The sequence below is a fragment of the Saimiri boliviensis genome, chromosome 2, assembly GCF_048565385.1.
Source record: "Saimiri boliviensis isolate mSaiBol1 chromosome 2, mSaiBol1.pri, whole genome shotgun sequence".
Classification (NCBI taxonomy): domain Eukaryota; kingdom Metazoa; phylum Chordata; class Mammalia; order Primates; family Cebidae; genus Saimiri; species Saimiri boliviensis.
Genome location: NC_133450.1, coordinates 2,134,999 through 2,160,733, shown reverse-complemented (window position 1 = coordinate 2,160,733; position 25,735 = coordinate 2,134,999). Strand labels below are relative to the sequence as shown.

Here is a 25,735-nt window from a genome sequence, read left to right as displayed (position 1 = left end):
CAAGAACACAATCCCATTTAAAATAGCCAAAGATTCTTTGGGTATATACCCAGTAATGGGATTGCTGGGTCAAATGGAATTTCTATTTCTAGGTCCTTGAGGAATCGCCACACTGTCTTCCACAATGGTTGAACTAATTTACACTCCCATCAACTGTGTAAAAGTGTTCCTGTTTTTCCACATCCTCTCTAGCATCTGTTGTCTCCAGATTTTTTTAATGATCGCCATTCTAAGCGGCATGACGTGGTATCTCAATGTGGTTTTGATTTGCATTTCTCTAATGACCATGACCAGTGATGATGAGCATTTTTTCATATGTTTGCTGGCCGCATAAATGTCTTCTTTTGAAAAGTGTCTGTTCATATCCTTCACCTACTTTTTGATGGGGTTGTTTTTTTCTTGTAAATTTGTTTAAGTTCTTTGTAGATTCTGGATATTAGCCCTTTGTCAGAAGTGTAGATTGCAAAAATTTTTTCCCATTCTGTTGGTTGCCAGTTCACTTTAATACTACTTTCTTTTGCTGTGCAGAAGCTCTTAAGTTTAATTAGATCCCATTTGTCTATTTTGACTTTCGTTGCCATTGTTTCTGGTGTTTTAGTCATGCAGTCTTTGTCTATGCCTACATCCTTAACGGTATTGCCTAGGTTTTCTTCCAGGGTTTTTATGGTATTAGGTCTTATGTTTAAATCTTTAATCCATCTGGAGTTGATTTTCATATAAGGTGTCAGGAAGGAATCCAGTTTCAGCTTTCTGCACATGGCTAGCCAGTTTTCCCAACAACATTTATTGAACAGGGAATCCTTTCCTCTTTGCTTCTTTTTGTTAGTTTTGTGGATCAGGGGGTTGTGGATGTGTGGCGTTACTTTCAAGGCCTCTGTTCTGTTCCATTAGTCTATATCTCTGATTTGGTACCAGTACCATGCTGTTTTGATTACCATAGCCTTGTAGGATAGTTTGAAGTCAGGTAGCATGATGCCTCCAGCTTTGTTCTTCTTGCTTAGGATTGTCTTGGCTATATGGGTACTTTTTCTGGTTCCATGTGAAGTTTAAGGTGGTTTTTCCCAGTTCGATGAAGAAGGTCAAAGGTAGCTTGATGGGAATAGCATTGAATCTAAATTACTTTGGGCAGTATGGCCATTTTTAGGATATTGATTCTTCCTAACCATAAGCATGGAATGTTTTTCCATCTGTTTGTGTCCTCTCTTATTTCCTTGGGCAGTGGTTTGTAGTTCTCCTTGAAGAGGTCCTCCATGTCCTTTGTTAGTTGTATTCCTAGGTATTTTATTCTTTTTGTAGCAATTGTGAATGGGAGTTCTCTCACGATTTGTCTGTTATTGGTGTATAGGAATGCTTGATATTTTTGCACATTGATTTTGTATCTGAGACTTTGCTGAAATTGCTTATCAGCATAAGGAAGTTTTGGGCTGAGATGATGGGGTCTTTTAAATATACAATCATTTCGTCTGCCAATAGAGAAGACAATTTGACTTCCTCTTTTTCTAATTGAATACCCTTTATTTCTTTTTCTTGCCTGATTGCTCTGGCCAGAACTTCCAATACTATGCTGAATAGGAGTGGTGAGAGAGGACACCCTTGTGTTATGCCAGTTTTCAACAGGAATGCTTCCAGTTTTTGCCCATTCAGTATGATACTGGCTGTGGGTTTGCCATAAATAGCTTTTATTATTTAGAGATACATTCCATCGATACCTAGGCTATTCAGTTTAGCATAAAAGGCTGTTGAATTCTGCTGATGGCCTTCTCTGCATTTATTGAGATAATCATGTGGTTTTTGTCATGGATTATGTTTATGTGATGGATTATGTTTACAGATTTGCATGTGTTGAACCAGCCTTGCATCCCTGGGATGAAGACGACTTGATCATGATGGATAAGCTTTTCAATGTGGTGTTGGATTTGGTTTGCCAGTATTTTATTGAAGATTTTCCCATCAATGTTCATCATGGATATTGGTCTGAAATTTTCTTTTTTAGTTGTGTCTCTGCCAGGTTTTGGTATCAGGTTGATGTTAGTATCATAAAATCATTCTATTATAAAGAAACATGCATATGTATGCTCACTGCAGCACTATTTGCAATAGCAAAGAGTTGGAACCAACCCAAATGCCCATCAATGATTGACTGGATAAAGAAAACGTGGCACATACATACCACGGAATACTATGCAGCCATAAAAAAGGATGAGTTCATGTCCTTCGCAGGGACATGAATGAAGCTGGAAACCATCATTCTCAGCAAACTGACACGAAAACAGAAAACCAAACACCACATATTCTCACTCATAACTGGGTGCTGAACAATGAGAACTCTTGGACACAGGGAGAGGAACATCACACACTGGGACTTGTTGGGGGGTGAAAGAGCTAGGGGAGGGATAGCAGGGGATGGGGAATTGGGGAGCGATAACATTAGGAGAAATATCTAATGTAGATGATGGGGGAACTGATGCAGCAAACCACCATGGCATATGTATACATATCTAACAATCCTGCACGATCAGCACATGTACCCCAGAACTTAAAGTATAATAAAAAATAAAAATAATATAGCCAAATAAAATGGAATATCTAGGAAAATGCAGCTAACCAAGGAGGTGAAAGAACTCAACAAAGAGAACGACAAAACACTGCTAAAAAAAATCAGAGATGACACACAAACAGAAAGACATCCCATGAGCATGGACTATAAGAATTAGTTATCATTAAAATGGCCATAAGCAATTTACAGATTCAATGCTATTCCTATCAAACTACCAATGGCATTCTCCACAAGATCAGAAAAAAAATTCTAAAATTCCTATAGAACCAAAAAAGAGCCCCAATAGCCAAAGCAATCCTAAACAAAAGGAAAAAAAGCTTGAGGCACCACACAACCTCAAGCTATGCTACAAGGCTACAGTAACCAAGACAGCATGGCACTGGTACAAAACAGACACACGGGCCAATGGAACAGAACAGAAAACTCAGCAATAAAGCTGCACACCTACAACCATCTGATCTTTGAAAAGGCCAACAAACACAAGCAATAGGAAAAGGACTCCTTCATAAATGGCACTAGGATAACTGGCTAACTCTATGCAGAACAACAAAACTAGACCCTTACCTTCAACTACATACAAAAATTGACTCAAGATGGATTAAAAACTTAAATGTGAGCCCTCAAACTATAAAAATCCTAGAAGAAAACCTAGGAAATACCCTTCTTGACATCTTTTTGGCTATGTCTCCAAAAGTAATTGGAACAAAAACAAAAGTTGACAAGTGGGACCTAATTAAGCTAAAGATCTTCTGCACAGTCAAAGAAACTATCAACAGAGCAAACAGACAACCTACAGAATGAGAGAAAATATTTGCAAACAATGCATCTAACAAAAGTCTTAATATCTAGGATCTATAAGAAACTTAAATCAACAAGAAAAAAAATATTTTTTTAAAATGAGCAAAAGACAAGAACTGACATTTCTCAAAAGACATACAAGTGTCCAACTAACATGAAAAAATTCTCAGCATCACTAAGCATCAGAGAAACAACAGATGCTATTGGTTTTTGACTTTTTAAATACATATTTTTGGGGGGGTTTTTTTGTGTGTATGTTGGTTTTGGTTTGTATTTAAAAAGTCAAAAAACCACAGATGCTGGCAAGGCTACAGAGAAAAGGGAATGCTTATACACTGTTGGTGGGAATGTAATTTAGTTCAGCCACTGTGGAAAGCAGTGTGGCAATTTCTCAAAGAATTTTAAGCACAACTACCATTTGATCCAGCAATTCCATTACTAGGGATATTCCCAACAGAAAACAGATCATTATACCAAAAAGACACACGCAGTTATATGTTAATTGCCATGCTATTCACAATAGCAAATACATGGAATCAACCCAGGAGCCCATCAGTAGACTGGATTTAAAAAAATGTGGTACAAAGGCCAGGCGCGGTGGCTCATGCCTGTAATCCCAGCACTTTGGGAGGCCGAAGCGGGTGGATCACGAGGTCAAGAGATCAAGACCATCCTGGTCAACATGGTGAAACCCCGTCTCTACTAAAAACACGAAAAATTAGCTGGGCATGGTGGCGCGTGCTTGTAATCTCAGCTACTCAGGAGGCTGAGGCAGGAGAATTGCCTGAATCCAAGAGGCGGAGGTTGCGGTGAGCCGAGATCGCGCCATTGCACTCCAGCCTGGGTAACAAGAGCGAAACTCCATCTCAAAAAAAAAAAATGTGGTATATATACACCATGGAACACACTATACAGCCAAAAAAAGAATGAAATTGTGTCCTTTGCAGTAACACGGATGGAACTCAAGGCCATAATCTTAAGTGAATTAATGCAGGAACAATAAACCAAAAGACAGCTGTCTCATTTATAAGTGGGAGCTAAACAATGAGCACACATGGACATAATCATGGGAACAACAGATAACACAGACTAGTAGAGGTGAACAGGGAAGGGAGAGAAGGTTAAAAACTACCTAGTGACCTGTAATCCCAGCAATTTGAGAGTCTGAGGCAGTGGATCCCCTGAGGTGTGGAGTTTGAGACCAGTCTGGCCAAAATAATGAAACCTCGATCCTACTGAAATTTTAAAAATTAGCTGGGTGTGGCAGCACATGTCTGTAGTCCGAGCAACTCAGGAGGCTGAGGTGGGAGACATGCTTGAACCCAGGAGGCAGCCCTGTCAGTGATCTGAGATCACGCCACCACACTCCAGCCAATGCGACAAAGCAAGACTCCGTCTCAAAAAAAGAAAAATAAAACCCTGCCTATTGAGTACTATGCTCATTACATGTAACAAACCTGCATATATACCCCCATATCTAAAATAAAAGTTGGAATTTTAAGAAAAAGAATTAAAATAATTATAAATGGTAGCTGATATTCTCGTGTAAAGATAACCAGGAGTTGACCATCCATCTCTATGGAAATTATTTAAACTGTGATAAATAATTAGGTTAATGTGCTTATAAGAGTCACTTTACTTTAATAAAATCATATTGAAAGTAAGTATATTAAGCAATTAGACAAGTCAAAATGTACATAAGTCATATGATAAAATATCACAAAATAAGAACACTAAAGCTGTAAGTACAGTGGTAAAATCAGAGCCTTGGAAACCAGAAAGATCTAGATTTGAATTCTGCCTCTATGATCATCAATAATATACCTTTAGACTGTCCCTCAAAAATAAAAGATAAAAATAATAATAATAATACACAGATCAGAAGTTCCACTTCCAGCCGTAACAGGATGAAATTTACCCTTGAAACTTAAACAAATAACCAAATTGGACAAACATACAAAATATCTAAGATTCAACTAATATAATGTACCAGATCAATAGAGCAAGGACAAAAAATACAGTTTAACAGCAATAGATTGAGAAAAAGCTTTTGACAAATCCAATATCCCTTAATAATAAAAATGCTCAACAAACCATGACTAAAAATGAACTTCCTTGACCTGATAAAGGACATATGGTTGTCCCTCAGCATCCATGGGGGATTGACTCCGAGATCCACCATGTATATCCACGTCCACAGATGATGAAGTCCCTTACAGTTGACCCTCTGCATTCGCGGATTCGACCACCTGCTGACTGATCTGCAGGTGGTTGAATCTGCAAATGCAGAACCCACCGATGCCAAGGATCAACTGTACATGAAAACTCTACGTTTAACATCATACTTGGTGAGAGATTAAATATATCGAGGAAGATCAAGAATAACATACGGAGGTGCCCTCTCACCACTTCTATTCAACAACACACTATAGGTTCTAGCCAGAGCAATTAAACAAGAAAAAGAAATCAAAGACATCCAACTGGAAAGCAAAAGCAAAGCAAACTATATTTGCAGATCATGCGACCTTGTTTATGAGAAATCCTAAAGAATTCACTAAAAAGCCATTAAAACTAATGAAGTTCACACAAGACTACAAGACATAAGATCAATACATAAAAATTGATTGTATGTCTGTACATTACCAAGAAATATCAAAAATGAAATTAAGATAACAATAGCATTTTTATTGCATCCAAAAGAATATTTAGGAATAAATCTAAACAAAGCAGTGAAATACTTGTATAATGAAAACAAAACAATGCTGAAAAGAAATTAAAGAAGATAAATAAACAGAAGGAAAGTCCACATTCATAAACTGGAAGACTGATATTGTTAAAACAGTAATACTAATCAAAGGGATATAAAGATATGTAATCCATAACAAAATGCCAATGGGCTTTTTTGCAGATATGAAAAACCACACCTCAATTCGCATGGAATTGCAGGGTACACTATGTTGCTACATCATGTTTGGTGGGGACAGGGATAACAAAGTTGGAGGACTCACTGCTCCCATTTCAAAGATTACTAAAAAGCATGGTAATCAAAACTGCAATATTGGCATAAGGACAGACAGAGAGACTGCTATGGTTTAGCTGTCTGTCCTCTCAAAGCACATGTCGAGATATGTGATCTGGCCAGGCGCAATGGCTCACGCCTGTAATCCCACCTTTGGGAGGCTGAGGCAGGTGGCTCATGAGATCAAGAGATCGAGACCATCCTGGACAACACGGTGAAACCCTGTCTCCACTAAAAATACAAAAATTTGCTGGGCATGGGGACGCGCACCTGTAGTCCCAGCTACTCAGGAGGCTGAGGCAGGGGAACTGCTTGAACTCAGGAGGCAGAGGTTGCAGTGAGCCAAGATTGTGCCACTGCACTCCAGCCTGGGGACAGAGCGAGACTCCGTCTCAAGAAAAAAAAAAAAAGAAAAGAAACATGATCAATATGTGAAAGAATCACCAATGTTAGAGGTGGAGGCCTAATGGGAGGTGTCTGGGTCATAGGAACAGATCTCTCATGAATAGATTAATGCCCTCAGGGGAAAGGGGTGAGTTCTGCTGTAGTAGTTCCTACAAAAAGTTCCCTCAAAAGCTGGTTGTTTACAGAAGTCGAGCACCTCCCTCCTCTCTTACTGCCTCCTCTTTCACCACGTGATCTGTACATGCTGGCTCCTCCACCTTCTGCCATCAGTGGAGTCAGCCTAAGGCCCTGACCAGAAGCAGACGATGTTGACATGTTCTTTGTACAGCCTACAGAATTGTGAGCTAAATAAACCTCTTTCCTTTAAAATTACCCAGCCTCAAGTATTCCTTTACAGCAACACAAATGGGCTGAGACAGACCAACGGGAGGGTTTGCCTCTCCAACAAACGGTGCTGGGAGATACGGATATTCTTACGCAAAAGAATTAAATTGAACCTCTACTGCAGTCATACACAAAAATTAACTCAAAATGTCTTTATGACTTAAATATAAACATCTAAAACCACAAAATCTTAGAAGACAATAAGGAGGTAAATCTTCATGATCTTGGATTTGACAATGATTTCTTAGCACCAAAAACAAAGCAAAAGTAAAAGACTGAAAACTTTTACTCTCACATCAGGAACAAGATAAAGAATATCTGCTTTCACCACTTCTATTTAAGGTAGCACTAGAAGTTCAAGCCAGAAAAATTAGGCAAGTAAAAGAAATGGTGTCCAAATTTAGAAAATAGTAAGATTATCTTTGTTCACAGATTATATGAACCTACATGTAGAAAACACGGATTCCACCAGAATATTGTTAGAACTAATAAAACTTCAGCAAAGTAGCAGGATACAAAGTCAACATACAAAAATCAACTGCATTTCTATACACTAACAATGAACAATCTGAAAAGGAGATTATGAAAATAATTCCATTAACAACAGCATCAAATAATAAAATGGTAATTAAACAAGGAGGCAAAAGACTTGTACAATAAAAACTATCAAACATTATTGAAAATTTAAAGATGAGACAAATAAATGAAAAATTATCCCGTGATCATGAACGAGAACACTTAATATTGTTAAGATATCAGCAATACACAAAGTAATCTACAGATTCAATGCAATCTCTATCAAAATCTCAATGATGACTGCAGAAACAGAAAAGACCACCCTAAAATTCATTTGGAATCTCAAGGGACCCCAAATAACCAAAACAATCTTGAAAAGAACAACAAAATTGGGTGACTCACACATCGTGATTTCAAAACTTAAAACAGAACAACAATAATCAAAACAGTATAGTACTAGCACTAAAACAGACATAGACCTGTGAAACAGAACAGAGGGCAAAGAAACAGACCCTCAGATATGGTCAAATGATTTTTGACAAGGGTGCCAAGACAATTTAATGAAAAAAGAATAGTCTTTTCAGCAAATGGTAATGGGAAAACTTGATAGCCACATGCAAAAGAATGAAGCTAACCCTTTACCTAACACCATATACTGAAATTAACTCAAAATGGGTCAATTACCTAAATGTAAGATCTAAAGCTATAAAACTCTTAGAAGAAACCACAGGATAAAAGTGTCATGACCCTGGATTTTGCAACGACTTATTGGATATGACTCCAAAGTCACAGGCAGCAAAAGAGAAAAACAGACACACTGGACTTTGTAAAAATTAAAACATTTTGCATGTCAAAAGACACTATTGCCAAAGTAAAAATGCAACCCACAGAATGGGAGAAAACATTTGCAAATCACGTATTTGATTGAAAAACAAATTGATATCAAAAATACATACAGAACTCCTAAAACTCAACAACAATAAAAAACAAACAACTCAATTCAAAAATGGGCAAAGGACTTGAATAGACATTTCTCCAAAGAAGATAAACAAACGGCCAATAAGCACATGGAAAGATGCTCAGCATCACTCATCACTAGAGAAATGCAAATCAAAACTACAACGAGATACCACGAAACACACACTACAATGACTACTATATCACAAAAACAAAATAATGACAGTTAGAGAGGATAAGGAATAACTGGAACCCTTGTGCACTACTGGTGGGAATGTATAATGGTACACTACTACTATTAAAACCACTGAACTGTATACTTAACAATGATTCAGATGACAAATTTTCTATGTTTTTCCCATAATAAAAAAAAATTGGAAAAAAAATGAGACTCTACACATATTTTTTTTAAATGACTGAAATTAAAATGGGTAACTGTGTCAAGTACTGGTCAGAATATGGCATAACTGGACTCTCATTCACAGCTGGTAGGAATATAAAATATGTAACCAATATGAAAAACCATGTGTAAAGATTAAACATGAACCTATTTTCAGATGCTATACCAATCCACTCCTAGGTTTTTATAAAATAAAAATGAAAGTACACATCTGCACAAAGACATATACATGTATTGCCACAGCAGCTCTATTTGTAAGAGACAAAAATTGCAAAGAAAACACATGTCCATCAACAAGTGACTGGGTTAACAGATTACAGTTTTTTCATATGGAAGGAATAAAAAGCAAGGAACTACTGACACACACAACAGGACAGAAAAAGTTCAAAGTAACTATTATGAGGAAAAGCCAGAGGAAAGAGTAGACACTGTATGATTCCATGCACAAAAAGTTCCAGAAAATGCAAACATCTATACTGATAGAAAGCAGATCAGTAATTAGATGATAACAGAGTTGAATGAAGGAATTAATTACAAAGAGGAATTGTGTATTATATTCATGGTTTCAGGGACATAATGTCAAAACTCATCAAACAGAATACTTTACATATGTGCTGCTTATTCTCTATCAATTTTACCTTTATAGAGTTGTAAAAATAATAGATGGCTCACAGAATTATCAAAGGGATAAAATATTACACCTGCTAAGTTTTAAATGGGCCTGTAAAATGCTGTTATTCTAGAAGAGAATAAACATTTGACAAACATTATGTTCTTTTTTTTTTTAATTCATATTTTATTTTTTAGAGGGAGTTACCATTTTTTACATTTAATAAGTTAAGTTGATTTGTAATCTCCTTAACTATTAGGTAATAAAAAAAGTTTCAAGGTAGCTACACATTATGTCAGGGGTTATTATAAATGAACACTCTAGGAGTATTATACTTTGTATAGTCCGTTATACCAATGATTGATAGTAAGTGAATTTTAAAGTTTCTCCCTAACCTTTTATTGTGAATGAACAGTGATGCAGGGAGAAGAGATGTTCAGAAGAAAAATTATGTATGTATTATTAAAGTAGAAGTGATGAAATGTTCAGAATGAATGTATTTAAAAAATAACCTTGCTGGAATTCTACATCTATCATTATCACAACATACTTCTTTGATGAAGCTAAAGAAAAGCCAGAAGGCTAATATTCTTGGATGAGAATAGCATTTTAAAATTTTTTCAGCAAAATTCAAGAAACTTGTCCATTTTGATCTATTCTTTCCTATTTAGTTGTAAAATCGAATTTCATACATCAAGTGCTATTATTCCAATGAAGTTTTTTCAATTGTCACTAGTGATCTTGATCCACATATTACATTCATAATATCCAAAAATAAAATATTTCATTAGTAACAGGCATTTTCAAAGCTTAAATATTTCAAAAACCAGTGATAATTAAAGTAAGGGTTCTAAATTTTTGCATGTCTTGTTAAGCTTTGTTGTATAGACTACAATTTTGGTTCCGCAGACTCAGAATCACTAAATTACCAATTGGGTTTCGTGGCTTCTTGCATCAGCTCCTGCAACTGTCCAATTTGTTCATCACGAAAGTCATTAAGTTTTTCTTCTGGGAGGAAGATGCCAAAACATGCTTTTCCAGTTGAATTTTGCCTGTTTTCATTAGCTTGTTGCAATAACACTGTTGCATACACCCTCTGTGAAGTTAAATTCCCCAGGCTCCTCTGTAAAGCCAACTCAAGATTCACCTGTGACTCCTATGCAACAATCTTGCATGTTCTTCACATGCACCTCCAAACCTCCCATTCCTGCAAGAAACGCTGGGCCTCGTCAGAACCAACGGCCTTATGTCTCCTAAATTCGTCCTTCACATACTGGTCACCCCGGGCTTTGAGGTCCGGGGGCAGAACACTGACAAACGTTATTTTCTATTACTATTATATAACAATCGCAAAAAAGTACTCAGGTAATTAAGTCAACATTTAAAGCTCCTATGATGTACCTTAGCTTCTTCTTCTTGTGCTTTTTTCACGATTGCTTGTAATTGCACTTCTCGCTTAAATTCAGCATGAAGTAATTTTTCTTCCATCATCCGGCGTCGCTGATCCAGTAATTCTTCCTTCCACTTCCGGACATCCTTCTCCTACATTTAGTGGATTTTCACATCATTAATTTCCACATACACAATCATTTAAAAGAAGTACAAATAAGTAAATGGCTTATAAAACCTGGGAAACCGTGCAGGAGCATACCTAACAATTAGGGACACAGACTATGACACTAAACAACCTGAATTCATCATCTACGCTGGCCACTTACTAGCTGCATAATCTAGACAATTTTTTTAGCCTCTGTCTCAGTTTCCTTGTCTGAATAATAATAGTACCTAATTCATAGGGTTATTTGAAGATTGAGTTAATGTATGTAAAACTCTGAGAACAGACGCTTACACACGCCTCTACAGAAATATTTGCTATTATTCTTGAATTGTTACCATGAGTATGTTTAAAATGAAAATAGTGTATATTTCTTATCCTTATAAGCTTTAACATCTCTATGATGTAACCCACAATCAAGAAAAATACGTAATTTCATCCTAGAAACTAAAAAATGACATCCAACAAATCACATTATTTGCATAAGAAACATTCTCAAAAGGATTAGAGTGGGTTTCACCTACAAAATATAGACAGATATAATAATTGCTATTTAATGTTGTTTTAAGAAATTAACTCCTTAAAATTTTAATTCCTTGAAACAACCTCAAATAGAATAAACAAAAGCTTGTTCTGTGCTCCAGGAAATAAGATTCACCACCAACGAAAATAAATTACAGAAAATCAGAAATTCGATCAATATGTGTGGGAAAAACTAACATTTTAATTGAATTTTTTCTCTAAACAATGTGTTGAACCATCCAAAAAAGTATGATACAAAAATAGCACTATACTAAGAACCAGATGACATGTTCTTAAAGCCTTAGCTCTGCAAATTATTGGTTGTGTAACATTGGAAACAACATTTAGCCTCTGCTAGATATTTTTTTTATCTCTATAAAATGAGGGTTGATACCTGCTCTGTGTATATCACATTTATTGTGGTGATCAGATGACATCACTCATGGGAAACAGTGTTGAAAACAATAATCCATCACACGAATGGAAGATGAAATTTGCCATTAAAATTAAAGGGATACGTACACTGAGAAAATAACCAGAAAACATCTGAACTCTTGTATACTTTCATTAATCTATGATTTTCTTGCATGAATACTCAGAGATCATATTTAGATATAAGAAAATATGCTGTAATTTTGCTGTTATTAAGAAACACAGTGAGAAGAATTGTTATTGTGTTAGAGCACTTCTCTTAAGCTAAAATTAAAATAAAGCACTGACTCCTGTAGAAGCCCACAAGAGACTGCTTTTCATATCTAATTTGTTCATCTACATGACAAATTCTTGAGTGTCAAGAAAAAAAAAAATCACAAAATTTTCTTACAGTCCTAGTCAACTTTACTGCAGTACAAGAGAATCCTGCGTTACCTGATACATTTTCATAATATTCAGGTTATGTGGTCCAACTATTTCTTCCAAATTTAAACCACCCACTAAAAGTAATCCAAACAATACGCTCAACCTATGCGTATTTATACTCCTTTCCAGTGTCAGAAGGTAACGAAATAGGCTTTAATCCAGTTTGAGTTGATTTTTGAATATGGTGTAAGATAAGCGCCCAATTGCATTCTTTTGTATGTGGAAATCCAGTATTCCCAATACTCTTTGTTGAAAAAATTATGCTTTCCCCGTTGTATGTTCTCAGCACCCTTGTCAAAGACCACTTTCCCATAATTGCATGGTTTTCTGAGTTTTCCATTAAGTTCCATTGGTCTGTGTGCATGTTTGTATGCCAGTGCCAAACTGTTTTGATTGCTATACCTTTATAATAACATTTGTAGAGAGTGTTATGACCATAAGCCTTTGCTCTTGTCCAAGATTACTTTCGATCTTTGGGGCCTTTTGAAGCCCCTTATGAATTTTAGGACTGTTTTCTATTTTTCTAAAACAAAATGGTTGGGATTTTGATAGCGATTGCACTGAAACTGTACATCACTTAGGGCTGTATGGACGTTGTAATAATATTAATTCTTCTAATCCATGAACACAAATATCTATTTACTTGCTGTTTTAAATTTTCTTTTATAAATTTATAATTTTCACTATACAAGTATTTTACCTCTCTGCTTAAGTTAATTCCTAAATATTTTATTCCTTTTGTTGCTAATAAAAAGAAAACTGTTCCCTTACTTTCTCTTTCACACAGTTCATAGTTAGTGTATGGAAACCTGATTTCTAAGCTGTTGATTCTGTATCTTGAAATGTTACTGGATTCATATACTATTTCTCAAAGTTTTTGTGGACTCTTTAAGAGTTTCTATGTTTATGATATTATGTAGAAATAGACAATTTTCATTCTTTCCCTTCCCATATAATGCATTCATTTCTTCTTCTTGCCTGACTGCTTTTCCATGTATTTCCAGCACTATGTTGGAGAGAAATGGTAAAAGTAGGCATACTTGCCTTTTACCAGATCATAGAGAAAAAGCTTTCAGTTTTTCGCAATTACAATGTTAACTATGGGTTGTTTATGTATCAGCTGTCTTTGTCTGTTTTGTGCTGCTATAACAGAATATCAGAAACTAGGTAATGTATAAAGAAAAGAAATTTATTTATCATATAATCGTTCTGGAGCCAGGAAGTCCAGTATCAAGGTGCTGGCATCTGTTACTAAATCAATCCTGGAGGAAAGCAAGAGGGCAAGAGAGGGCAAAGAGAAGCAGGGGCACTAAAGGGAGCTGAATCCAACCTTTTGTAAGGCAACCACTCCCGAAATAAGGACCCACTTCCACAAGCTATCAATCCACTCCTAAGAGCAGAGCCAACGTAACCCAATCCCCTCTTAACAGACCACCTCTTAATGTTGTTACAATAGCAATTAAACTTCAATATGTGTTTTGGAGGGGACAAACATTAAAACAACAGCATCTTCCTTTACTGTGTTGAGAGAAGTTCCTTCTATACCTATCAAGGGTTTTTTTCATGAAAGGATGTTGAACTTTGTCAAGCGTTTATCCAACATCTATTGAGACGCTCACATATTTTTTGCCTTTCATTGTATTAATGTAGCATATTGCATTTATAGAGTTTAGTGTATTTCGCCATGCTTACATGACATTCCAGAGATAAATCCCACTCAATCATGGTATGATTGTTAATGTACTCTTGAATTTCGTTTGCTAGTAAAGAGGATCTTTGCATCTATATTCGTCTGGAATATTGGCCTGCAGTTCTCCCCTTTCTTGTGTTATCTCTTTCTAGATTTGGAATCAGAGTGATGCTGGCCTCATGATACAAGTTTGGGAGTCATAAGAGATAGGAAAAACTAAATTGTTTTTCCTACTCTCACCTACAATACAGTAACAATTCTGTTCACCAAGATTTTTAGGGGGGCGTTTCTGACACTGACCACTTCTCTGACACCAGCTAGCTGTCTTATAATTCAATCTAATTCTGACATTTTCTACCTGCTCCCACAGATTAAGGGCTCACTCCCACAAGACTGCCCCACAACTTCAGATGCTAATCACAAGTCCCAAGTTCTGACCCATACTTCTGACAAACCAGGTATAAATCTGGCGCTCTCACAACTGTCTCCTCAAGTTTGATTAATTTGCTAGAGTGGTTCATAGAACTCAAGGAAACACTTCACTTATTATTGACAATTTATTACAAAGGAACTCTTAAATGATGCAGATAAACAGCCAGATGGAAAAGATGCCTAGGGCAAAGTGTGAAGAAAGAACACGAAACTTCCATGCCCTCTCCAAGTGTGCCAACTTCCAGGCACTTCCACATGTTTAACAACCCAGAAGCTCCCCAAATTCTGTTCTTGGGGTATTTAACAGATACTTCATTACAGAGGCATGATTTACTAAATCACTGGCTTTAGCCATCAACTGAACCAGAAGGTCAAAGTTCTGGTGACCAGCACCAATTCTGAGGCTATCAGGGACACTACCAAGAGCAGCCTCATCACAACAAAAGATGCTCCTATCACTCAGCACAGCCCAGGGTATTTAGAAACTCTGTTTCAGATGCACTGTTTTCTTACCACTCAAGAAATTACAAAGATCATAGAAGTTATCTGTTGGGAACCAGGCTCAGAGAACAAATATTGAACAAAAAAATTCTCCTGCTGCTTCTATCTACCAGAGTTTTAGGAGGTCTATGTCAGGAACCACAGGCAAAGACCAACAGAATATTTCGCATTTCATAAAAATGTTCCCTCTTCTTTTATTTTTCAGAAGAGTTCAAGAAAGGTTGGTACTACTTCTCCTTAAATGTGTCATAGAATTCATCAGTGAAGCCATTTGGCCCGGGCCTTTTGTCGGTTTCTGATTACTGATTCAATCTCTTTATTTGTTATTGGTCTGTTTAGGCTCTTTATTTCTTCTTGATTCAGTCTTAGTGGGCTGTATATGTCTAAGAATTTATCCACTTCTAAGGTTATACAATTTAGCAACATATAATTATTTGTAGTAGTTCTTTACGATCCTTTTTATTTGTGTTATCCATTGTGACGACTCTACTTTCATTTCTAATTTAATTGCGTCTTTTTTTCTTAGACTAAGAGTTCGTTGATTTTTTTAATCTTCCCAAAAAACCAACTCTTTGTTGATTTGTTTCCTATCATTTTTCTCTTTTGCATTTCAATCATTTCTGCTCTAATCATTATTTCTTTCCATATAGTAATTTTGGGGTTAGTTTGTTTCTTCTTTTTCTAGTTCTGTGAGTTAGAAAACTAGGTTGTTTGAGATCTTTCTTCTCTTCTCGTGCAGGCATCTATTACTATAAACTTCCCTCAGAGTCTTGCTTTTGCCACATCCCACAAATTTTAGTGAGTTATATTTGTTTTCATGTGTTAAGGTATTACTCAAATTTCCCTTTATTTCCTCTTTTACCAAATAGTTGTTCAACCATATGTTTAGTTTTCACATTTTTGCGAATGTTCCTATTTTCTGTTACCGATTTCTAGGTTAATTCCACTGTGATCTAAAAGTTATTGGTATGATTTCCATCTTCTTAAATTTCTAAACACTTGTGTTGTGACCTTACACGCGATCTGTTCTGGAGAACGTTTCATGTGCACTTGAGAAGAATGAGCATTCTGCTGATTTTGGCGTAGAAAATCTTACATGTATTTCTTAGGCACATTTAGAGTACAGTGTCGTAAGTCAGCTATTTTCTTATTGATTTTCTTTTTCTTTTTTTTTACTGTGATCCCTTGGAGGAGAAGAGGCATTCTGGTTTTTGGAGTTTTCAGCCTTTTTGTGCTGGTTTCTTCCCATCTTCGTGGATTTATCTACCTTGGGTCTTTGAAGTTGATGACCTTTGGATGGGGGTCTTTGAGTAGATGTCCTCTCTGTTGATGTTGAAACTGTATCTTTCTGTTTGTTAGTTTTCCTTCTAACAGTCAGGCCCCTCTGCTGCAGGTCTGCTAGAGTTTGCTGGAGGTCCACTCCAGACACTGCTTGCCTGGGAAGCATCGGGGGGCAGGGGTGGGGGGGCTGCAGAACAGCAGATTGCTGCCTCTTACTTCCTCTGGTAGCTTTGTCCCAGAAGGGTACCCACCAGATGCCAGCAAGAGCTCTCCTGTATGAGAGGTCTGTCGGCCCCTGCTGGGAGGTGTCTTCCAGTCAGGATACATGGGGGCCAGGAAGCCACTCGAGGAGGCAGTCTGCCCCTTACCAGATCTCGAGTCCTGTGCTAGGAGATCTGTTGCTCCCTTCAGAGCTGCCGGGCAGGGACATTTAAGTCTGCTGAAGCTGTGTCCACAACCCTTTTCCCAGGTGCTCTGTCCCAGGAAGGTGGGGGCTTTATTTATAAGCTTCTGGATAATCCCCTTTTTGTTTTTGTGTTGTTTTCCTGATTTTGTTACATTACTTATCTGTGTTCTCTTACAGTTCACTGACCATCAACAGTTTTTCCTGGATCTTCATTTGTTTGGGTTGCTTGCTGGATATTTATTGTGTTCCCTTGGTGGTGTCGAGTTTTCCTGATTTTTCATGTTCCTTGTGTCCTTGCATTGCTGTCTATGCACTTAAAGAAGCAGTCACCTTCTCCACTCTTTATGAAGTGGCTTCAGAAAGGATAGTCAATTGCTCAGATGGGAGCACTGACTTGGGGGGAAATGAAGGAGCATACAGTTGCACTAAGCCTACTGGCATACAGAGTGCCAAAGTGTGGGGAAGTACAACTCTTGGTCTGTATGTATGCACTGGTATGACAGCTACAGGGTGTAAGCAGTGGCTGCAAGCAGCACCTCTGTGTTAAGAAGTGAGCGCCTTTGGTTGGGTGGGAGCCAAGGCAGGTGATGGCAGAGGCCAGGTGCAGTTTGACTGCAGGCATACATGTGGCAATGGGGACCATGGTCAGCTGTGGCCACGTGTGTGCATGGCTATTTGGCCAGCTGCATATGGACATGCATTGACAACAACTGTGGGACAGGGCGGTAGCTTGCATTCCTATGGCTGAAGGGGTTGGCCGCAGATACATAAACAGAAGTAAAAATCAGAGCCAAGAGCAAGGACCAGAGCTGACCATGGGAAAACACTACAAACTGATAGTCTTAGGCTCCAAACTTGTCCTATCAGGCCTTTCTACACTTCAGAAAAATCTCCCCAAGGAAACCCTCTGATGAAAATGGCAAAAGACAAGTACAGGTTCAATAATCCAGGCTAACCCTGCAAAATATCAACTTACCAGATAATTTCAAAATGACAATTTTTTTATAGCTAACCTTCTTTGATCAACAGATTAAAATGTCTTTATTTCCTAACAAATCTAATTATTTTTATGGTTGTTTTAGCTTCTCTCAGACTAGAAGTGCAGTTGAAATTAAGCCCACCAACTTCAGACTATCATTATTTCCTGAAAAATAAAAACTCACCCTTTCTAACAATTTCTGAAGCTTTAATGTTTTCTCTTCACGTAATTTTTCCCTTAGCTGCTGCGCTTTCATTTGTTTTTCTTCATGTTTCTTCTTAGATTCTGCAATTGTTCTATTAATACAAACAAACGGACAAGAGACATGAAATGTTTACATGATAAGGCCAGAAAGAGTGTTCTTTAGACTTCATAGTTCTTCAAGTATGCAAAACTAATTTGCCCCAACATTTCAGGAAAGCTTTGTTACTTTCCAATGGATCTGAAACTGTCCTAAAGTAATACGCCCAAAAATGCCATGTAGCAATTTTATTTAAGAGCCAAGAGTGGCTGGTTTCCTCCCTGTGAACCATTTCAAATTAAGTTTCAAACGCCAGACCTTTTACGAGAGGGTGAAGAAAGTTTTTCATGCATGTGAATTCCATGTCCTGGAGGTCTAGCAGGTTCTTCCTCTACAATGTCCCCCCAGGATGTATTTTGGCGCCAAGACTCACGAGCTGTTCGGGAAGAAAAAAAAAATATATTATTGTTTAACCATACAGGTCAAAAGAACATTTGAGAACAAACTTTTAAGCCCTGTACCACACATCCAATATACATATACACAATACCTTCATAATCTGCAAGGACGTCATTCCAGTCCATGGACATACCACAGAAAGATACACTCCCACTGCTCATGCTGGCCTAAAATATAATAAGGGAAGTTGAAAAAAAAATCTTTGAACACAATTATAACGTTAGAAGATGAACTACACATGAAAATGTCCTACCTCTTGTTAATATATTTCATTTAACCAACAGCTGAAAACCAGAAAAAAGGTAACTAGCAGGACAATCATAGTAACTACCAACAGCCTATAAATTTTAAGAGCCTAGCAACCATTAACAGCAGAGACAAATGAAGTAAATTTAAGAAATATACTGGCCTTATCCTATTACGATGTAAATGCTAACACCTACAAAGCACATACTGAAAAATTAAAGTTTAATAAACAAATAGGTACAACATTTCATTGTTTTTATTCTTTAACAAATTCGCATCATTAACATACATATCCTAAGCACTTAGTAACAGAAGGCAGTGTATCATTTGCTTTTTTGTTAATAGAATACAAAAGTAAAATACCTTAGATTCCTCTTCACTCTCTACAAATTATAATCTGAGTAATGATAAGCTCTTACTTTAAGTCAGACTCAATTTTAAAAAATTTTTTTAATAGAGATAGGGGTTTCACAGTGTTGCCCAGGCTGGTCTCAAACTCCTGGCCTCAAGCAATCCTACTGTCTTGGCCTCCCAAAGTACTGAGATTACAGGCATGGGGCACCACAACCAGCCCAGACTCAATTTCTTGACTGGTAAAATAAAAATAACAACTCCTAACTTGTCAACTGTATCATACACGAAAATGCTTAGTTAACAGTAAAGTGCTAACAAAAGATTTGCTATTGTGTATTGTATAAGTCTAAATCACCCTATGAATAATAGTTATTATTATTGAAGATGATTTTTAAATAAATAATTTTAAATAGGGCTAGATGGATTCCAAGTCTTTCTGGATAATTTTGTTTCTAAATATAAATTTTGAATAGTTACGTTAAAAAGTCTTAAAGCTCACAGAAAAATCACTGTCATTGTCCGTTTCAATGTTAATATCATTGTTTTCTTCAGCTTCAATTTCTCTAGTTAACTGTTCTTCTTCAGCAATAGCACTAGCAATGGCTTCTTCATTGGCCTTTTCTAGACGATCTGCTAGCTCTTCTTTTTTAGCAAGGACTTCTGCCATGGACTATAAAGTTAAAAACACATCAACAAAAAGAAAAATCACTACTTGACTAGAAAGTGATCATTTTTTATGTTCTAATCATGAACTCAACAGTATACACAGAATAGTATTGATCTAGAATCAAAAAGCCTGGAGTTCTAAATAGGCTCATCTGCTTACTAGCTGTGTGCCTTTGAAGCTTCTAAAAAACCAAGAACCTACTTGGTATTCCACCAAATGGAACAATAATCAATGACTTACCTTATTTACCAGACAGTTATGTATGAGAAACTGTGAAGTTATATAAATAACAGGTATTATTAAAGACAAAGTGTGAATTTCATTTGAGTACCAAAAATCAGAACAATTATAGATTGAATTTACTCATTAAATGTAAAACCAGAATAGTATACTATAATGGGAACATGGAAAGAATATATGCCATACTGGTAATGATGATTTCTGAACATATATACACCTAACTTTTAAAAATGCATTATAAGTAATAATATGCAGGAGAATCATTAATTAATAAATCCTCATAAGAAGCTAAAGATGTATACTATAAATCCTAATTCCAACACTGAAATAACAAAACAAATATATGTGGTTAATAAGCCATCAAAGGAGATAAAATGAAATTATGAAAAAATTAAAAAGGGAAGGAAGAACACGATTTGAAGATAAAACAAATAGTAAAACGGTAGATTTAAACAAATCATATCAATAATTATATTACATGTAAATATAACATGTAATAGGCAACAGTTATCAAACTGGATAAAAAATTAGATTGAGGGCCAGGCACGGTGGCTCAAGCCTGTAATCCCAGCACTTTGGGAGGCCGAGGCGGGTGGATCACGAGGTCGAGAGATCAAGACCATCCTGGTCAACATGGTGAAACCTCGTCTCTACTAAAAATACAAAAAATTAGCCGGGCATGGTGGCGTGTGCCTGTAATCCCAGCTACTCAGGAGGCTAAGGCAGGAGCATCGCCTGAACCCAGGAGGCGGAGGTTGCGGTGAGCCGAGATCGCGCCATTGCACTCCAGCCTGGGTAACAAGAGCGAAACTCCGTCTCAAAAAAAAAAAAAAAAAAAAAATTAGATTGAATTACATGCTTCCTATAAGAAAAAAATGCATTACAAGTAAAAGATCTACAATAACTAAAAGAAAGCTGAAGTATTAACATCAGACACAGATTTCAGAGCAAAAAACATCACCAGGAATAAAGAAGACCGTTTTATAATAATAACAGAGTCAACTCATCAAGAGGTCAAAACAATCCTAAATGTTTACGGACCTAACAGAACTTCAAAATAGATAAGGCAAAATCTTATAGAAATGCAAAAATAAATAAACCTAATGAGAATGTAAAATGATTGGAAAACTGTCTGACAGTTGCTCAAATGGTTAAACATAGAGTTCATATAACCCAGCAATTACACTCCTAGATATATATCCAGGAGAAATAAAAATGTGCCCACACAAAAACTTGTATGCAAATACTTAAAGCAGTGCTATTCATAATAGCACAGTAGAAACAACCTAAATGTCCATCAACTGATGAATAAATAAAATGTGGTACATTCAGTGGATTATATTATTTGATCATAAAAAGGAACGAAGTACCGAGACAAACTAAGACATGAATGAACCTCTAAAACATGCTAAGTAAAAGAAGTCACTCACAAATAATCACATACTGTATTTGATTTCTATGAAATGCCTAAAATAGGCAAAAACCATTGTAGTGGTTATCTATGGCGGGTGTGCATGGAGCAAAAGGGAGTAACTGGTAATGGGCACTGGGTTTCCTTTTTCGCGTGATGAAAGAATTGCAAAGCTGATTATGGTGATGGTTGCACAACTCTGTGAATATACTAAAAAAAAACAGTAAACTTGAAACAGATGGATTGTATTATATATAAATTATCTCAATAAAGTTGTTAAAAAAAAGAAAAATAGATTCACAGTTACATTCAGTAATGTCAGTACCCCTCTCTCAGCTGACAGAAAAAAAAAAACTAGTAAGGATATAGAAGACCTGAACAATACTATCAGTAAAATTGATCTAGGTATTTTCTCAAAAGAAATAAAAACGTGTTCAGCCAAAGATGTATACAACAACATTCATGGCATCTTTATTCATTAAAAAAAGATGTAACTCAAATGTCTCTGGGCAAGTGAATGAACACACACTGTGTTACATGTACATAACAGAATATTAGTAATGTCAATGAACAGAATGAAATATTAATACACATAGCTACATGGATAAATCTCAAAATAAACATGTTGAAAGAAGCCAAGCAAAGCCTACACAATTCAATTTATATAAAATTCCGAAAATGCACACTAATACATACTAAAATAAAGCAGAACAGTGTTTGCCTAGGAAGGCGGTAAAGGGAAGGGCAGGATACAAGAATTAAAAAGGAGAAGGGGAAAACCTTTGATGGTAATCATTATGTTTATTATCTTGACTATAGTGATGGTTTCACAGATGTAAATACATATCAAGATTTATCCATTTACACACTTTAAATACATAAAGTTTGCTAAAAATCAATAACTTCAATAAAAGTATTAAAAATATAAATGTTTCAGCCTCAGTTTATATATGCGCTCTGGCCTAAAGCCTAGGCATTGGTATCTTTTTTTTTTTTTTTTTTTTTTTTTGAGACGGAGTTTCGCTCTTGTCACCCAGGCTGGAGTGCAATGGCGCGATCTCGGCTCACCGCAACCTCCGCCTCCTGGGTTCAGGCAATTCTCCTGCCTCAGCCTCCTGAGTAGCTGGGATTACAGGCACGTGCCACCATGCCCAGCTAATTTTTTGTATCTTTAGTAGAGACGGGGTTTCACCATGTTGACCAGGATGGTCTCGATCTCTTGACCTCGTGATCCACCCGCCTCGGCCTCCCAAAGTGCTGGGATTACAGGCTTGAGCCACCGCGCCCGGCCTGCATTGGTATCTTTTAAGGCTTCCTTTCCACCTCTCTACCATGCTCCCTACCCTACAACACACAGATTGTCCCTAGGGAACAGAATGGGATGGAGAAGTTTAGAGGAGAGACTATTTCTGTGCATTATAAGCTCTTCTCTATAAACCCAAAAGCACTATAGCAATTAACTATTGTTAATGAGCCATAAAACTCTATAAGGAACAATAATTGAAATCTAAATATTAGAGTTGAATACATGTAAGTTTGCAGACAGTAAGCGCTCACATCAACCTTCTCTGTTTTCTGTCTCAATTTTATCTTTCCCCAGGCTGTAACATTTCTGTTTAGTTAACATCTGAAGACCTGAAAATATTCTAACCTTGTAGAAGAGTTTACAGGTAAAATAGTGATTCAATTAATCATTTACAACTTTAACTATTTTCACATGGTGAAATACAAATAAAATATCTGCATACATCATTATTTAGAAATTTTCCAAATTTTCAATAAGTACTGAAAATGTTAGTAAATCCAATGCAAGCTGGGTTTTATAATAGTACGCATTTATAATGGTGGCAAAAGTTGATCTTAGGTAGAAAGATCTCACTGTGACTGATTTTTGCAAAAGTTTCTATTAAATAAGCAAATGGCAGATAACTTTAAACAGCTATGTGACAATACTGTACTGAGAAAGAATAGAAAAAACAGTTGTCTCATCACTACAGGAATTCTCTGTAATTCTCCACTTAGAAACTAAACAATAAGGTGCTTATCTAGAGCAACCCATAGAAATGTTTCTGTCAAAACAAACCAAAAAGGATTCTTAAGACCTCTAAGAATACACTAATATTCACATTTAAAGCAGAGCTTGCTTGCTTTCAAGTATGCAAATTCCTCAAAATAAACAAAAAGTTTAATGACTCTGCAAGTTTATATATGTGATGAAAATAAAAATAATGAGGTAAGAATTTTTTTTATTATACTTTAAGTTCTGGGGTACATGTGCAGATCCTGCAGGATTATTACATAGGTACACACATGCCACGGTGGCTTGTTGCCTCCATCCCCCCATCACCTATGGAGGTAAGAATTTTTAATTATTTCATGCTTTTTTAAGTATAGGATACTTTTCCTCTTTTAAAATTTGATTCTCACAGAATCAAACTGCAAAACATACAATTTGACATCCAGCTACCAAAACAAAACAAAAAAAAATTACCAAATTCCACCCCATACAATAAGCTTACTACTTATTTGACCATAATTATGTTCAACATTTCAAAATATTCATTACTAAAAGACACAAGATGAATAACAATTGTTCTACCTTATTAAAATAATTTAAACATGTTTTTTATATCACTATAATCTTTATTTTCCTTTTTACGCTTAACCCATATCGTTTCACTTCTATTCTTATCTCTATAAAATGTATAATTTTACCTAATACCATCTGCTGTTAAGATCTTTCAGCATAAGGCATTAAATTTTAGAAGAAACTAATTAAGTAATTTTTCACAGCTTTTTACATGTGCCTATTTCTTTGGAAAGTTAGTTTTTAAACAAAGTTAGCATGATTTATTCTGGATTATCCCCCGGTCAAGTATCTTGATACTAAAATGAGCAACAGGAAGAGATGGGTAGAAATAAGTTGTCATCTAAAATCATAAACTTATAAATAATCACGAATCAATGCATTTTTAGAGATTCTGGAATAGGGATGGTAAATAAATCTCATTGTAAAGACCAACTCCAAGCAAATGAAAGTAGCTGTCTAAAGTACTCTGTTAAGAAAGGTTCTAAAACTAAATCTAGCAGACACCATTTCCCATCTATCAGAATGCTATAGGTAGCACGGAAGACTTTATTGTTACTGGTTTAGATTCTTAAATCTCGGCTAAAGGTCATTTGATCAAATTACGTTCAAACAATGATTCTGAACAAGTCACTTAACTCTCACAGTCTCACTTTCTTCCTCTAAAAAACTAGAATCTCAACTATATGAAAAGATTACCATGAATAAAATGTTAAAAATAAATAACATATATAAAAATGCTTTGAAAAGTAATTATTATTGAGCTTTATGCCTCTTAAATGTATTTACTCAGAATTCTGATAAGTTGTTCTTACCAAGTTAGCAGCACTCACATTTGAAATATCTGAAGGGTCCATTTCATTTTCTATCCTTGCTTTCTCTGCTGGAAATTTTTCTTCATTTACTTGCAGAGGAGGTGTACTAGTTTGCTGTATAACTGAAACACACTCTGTATCAATGTGGACAGTAGATATTTCAGAAGTTCGTACATAGTTGTCTTGAATACTGCCAGAATTCGTCACATCATCCAATGTACTCACTGTGAACTAACAAAACATATTTATAGAATGAATCAGAGACAATAAAAAATAGCAACTATTCCACTCTAGAAGAATATTTTGCTTAACCTATTAACTGTGAAGAGGTACTTGACTGGATGACAAAATTTACTTATCCTTTTTTCATGTTTAAAGTGTAACCAAAGGGCAGGGATCATAAGCACAAATTTTACTTGCATGCCTACTATGTACTGGGCACTGTCCAAACTATTCTAAGAAATTAAGCAATTTATATGGTAATTTTCTTGTGGGCCAATTTGTGATGAATATTTTGCATCCCTCACGAATGAAACCTAGTCACAAGTATGAGGCATTCATTGTGTTATACAACCAAAAGCATTCACATGGTCTTTTGCAAAAATTGTCTAATACCAAATGAGGACATTCAGCACTTTTGAAAAAATCCTGAAACCAATTTTTACCCAAAATATATTTGGAGGGCATTTTACACAAAAATGTAAAACTTGTTCTCTTCAGATAATACTAACATGATCTCAAAGCACCTTTGATAAAAATTCATATGGTACATGATACCAATTCTCAGATCTGAAAGAGAAAAGTATGATCTAAGGGTGAAGACCAAAAGCATGCAGTGTCTCACT

The 25,735-nt window shown here is 36.1% G+C and overlaps 1 protein-coding gene across 12 annotated transcripts in view; it reads right to left on the bottom strand.

The window, feature by feature from the left end:
• SCAPER (S-phase cyclin A associated protein in the ER) overlaps window positions 1-25,735 on the bottom strand; it is a 535,706-nt gene that overhangs the window by 378,571 nt on the left and 131,400 nt on the right. For 9 of the 12 annotated variants that reach the window (XM_074392618.1, XM_074392622.1, XM_074392623.1 and 6 more), the window contains 6 exons: window positions 24,891-25,121; window positions 19,670-19,840; window positions 18,662-18,737; window positions 18,430-18,547; window positions 18,055-18,166; window positions 11,048-11,188 (listed from right to left, as the gene is read on the bottom strand). In XM_074392618.1, coding sequence (XP_074248719.1) covers window positions 11,048-11,188; window positions 18,055-18,166; window positions 18,430-18,547; window positions 18,662-18,737; window positions 19,670-19,840; window positions 24,891-25,121 — 849 coding nt within the window. The remainder of the gene's footprint in view (window positions 1-11,047; window positions 11,189-18,054; window positions 18,167-18,429; window positions 18,548-18,661; window positions 18,738-19,669; window positions 19,841-24,890; window positions 25,122-25,735) is intronic. The other 3 variants (XM_074392621.1, XM_074392626.1, XM_074392627.1) reach the window with 1 other exon arrangement.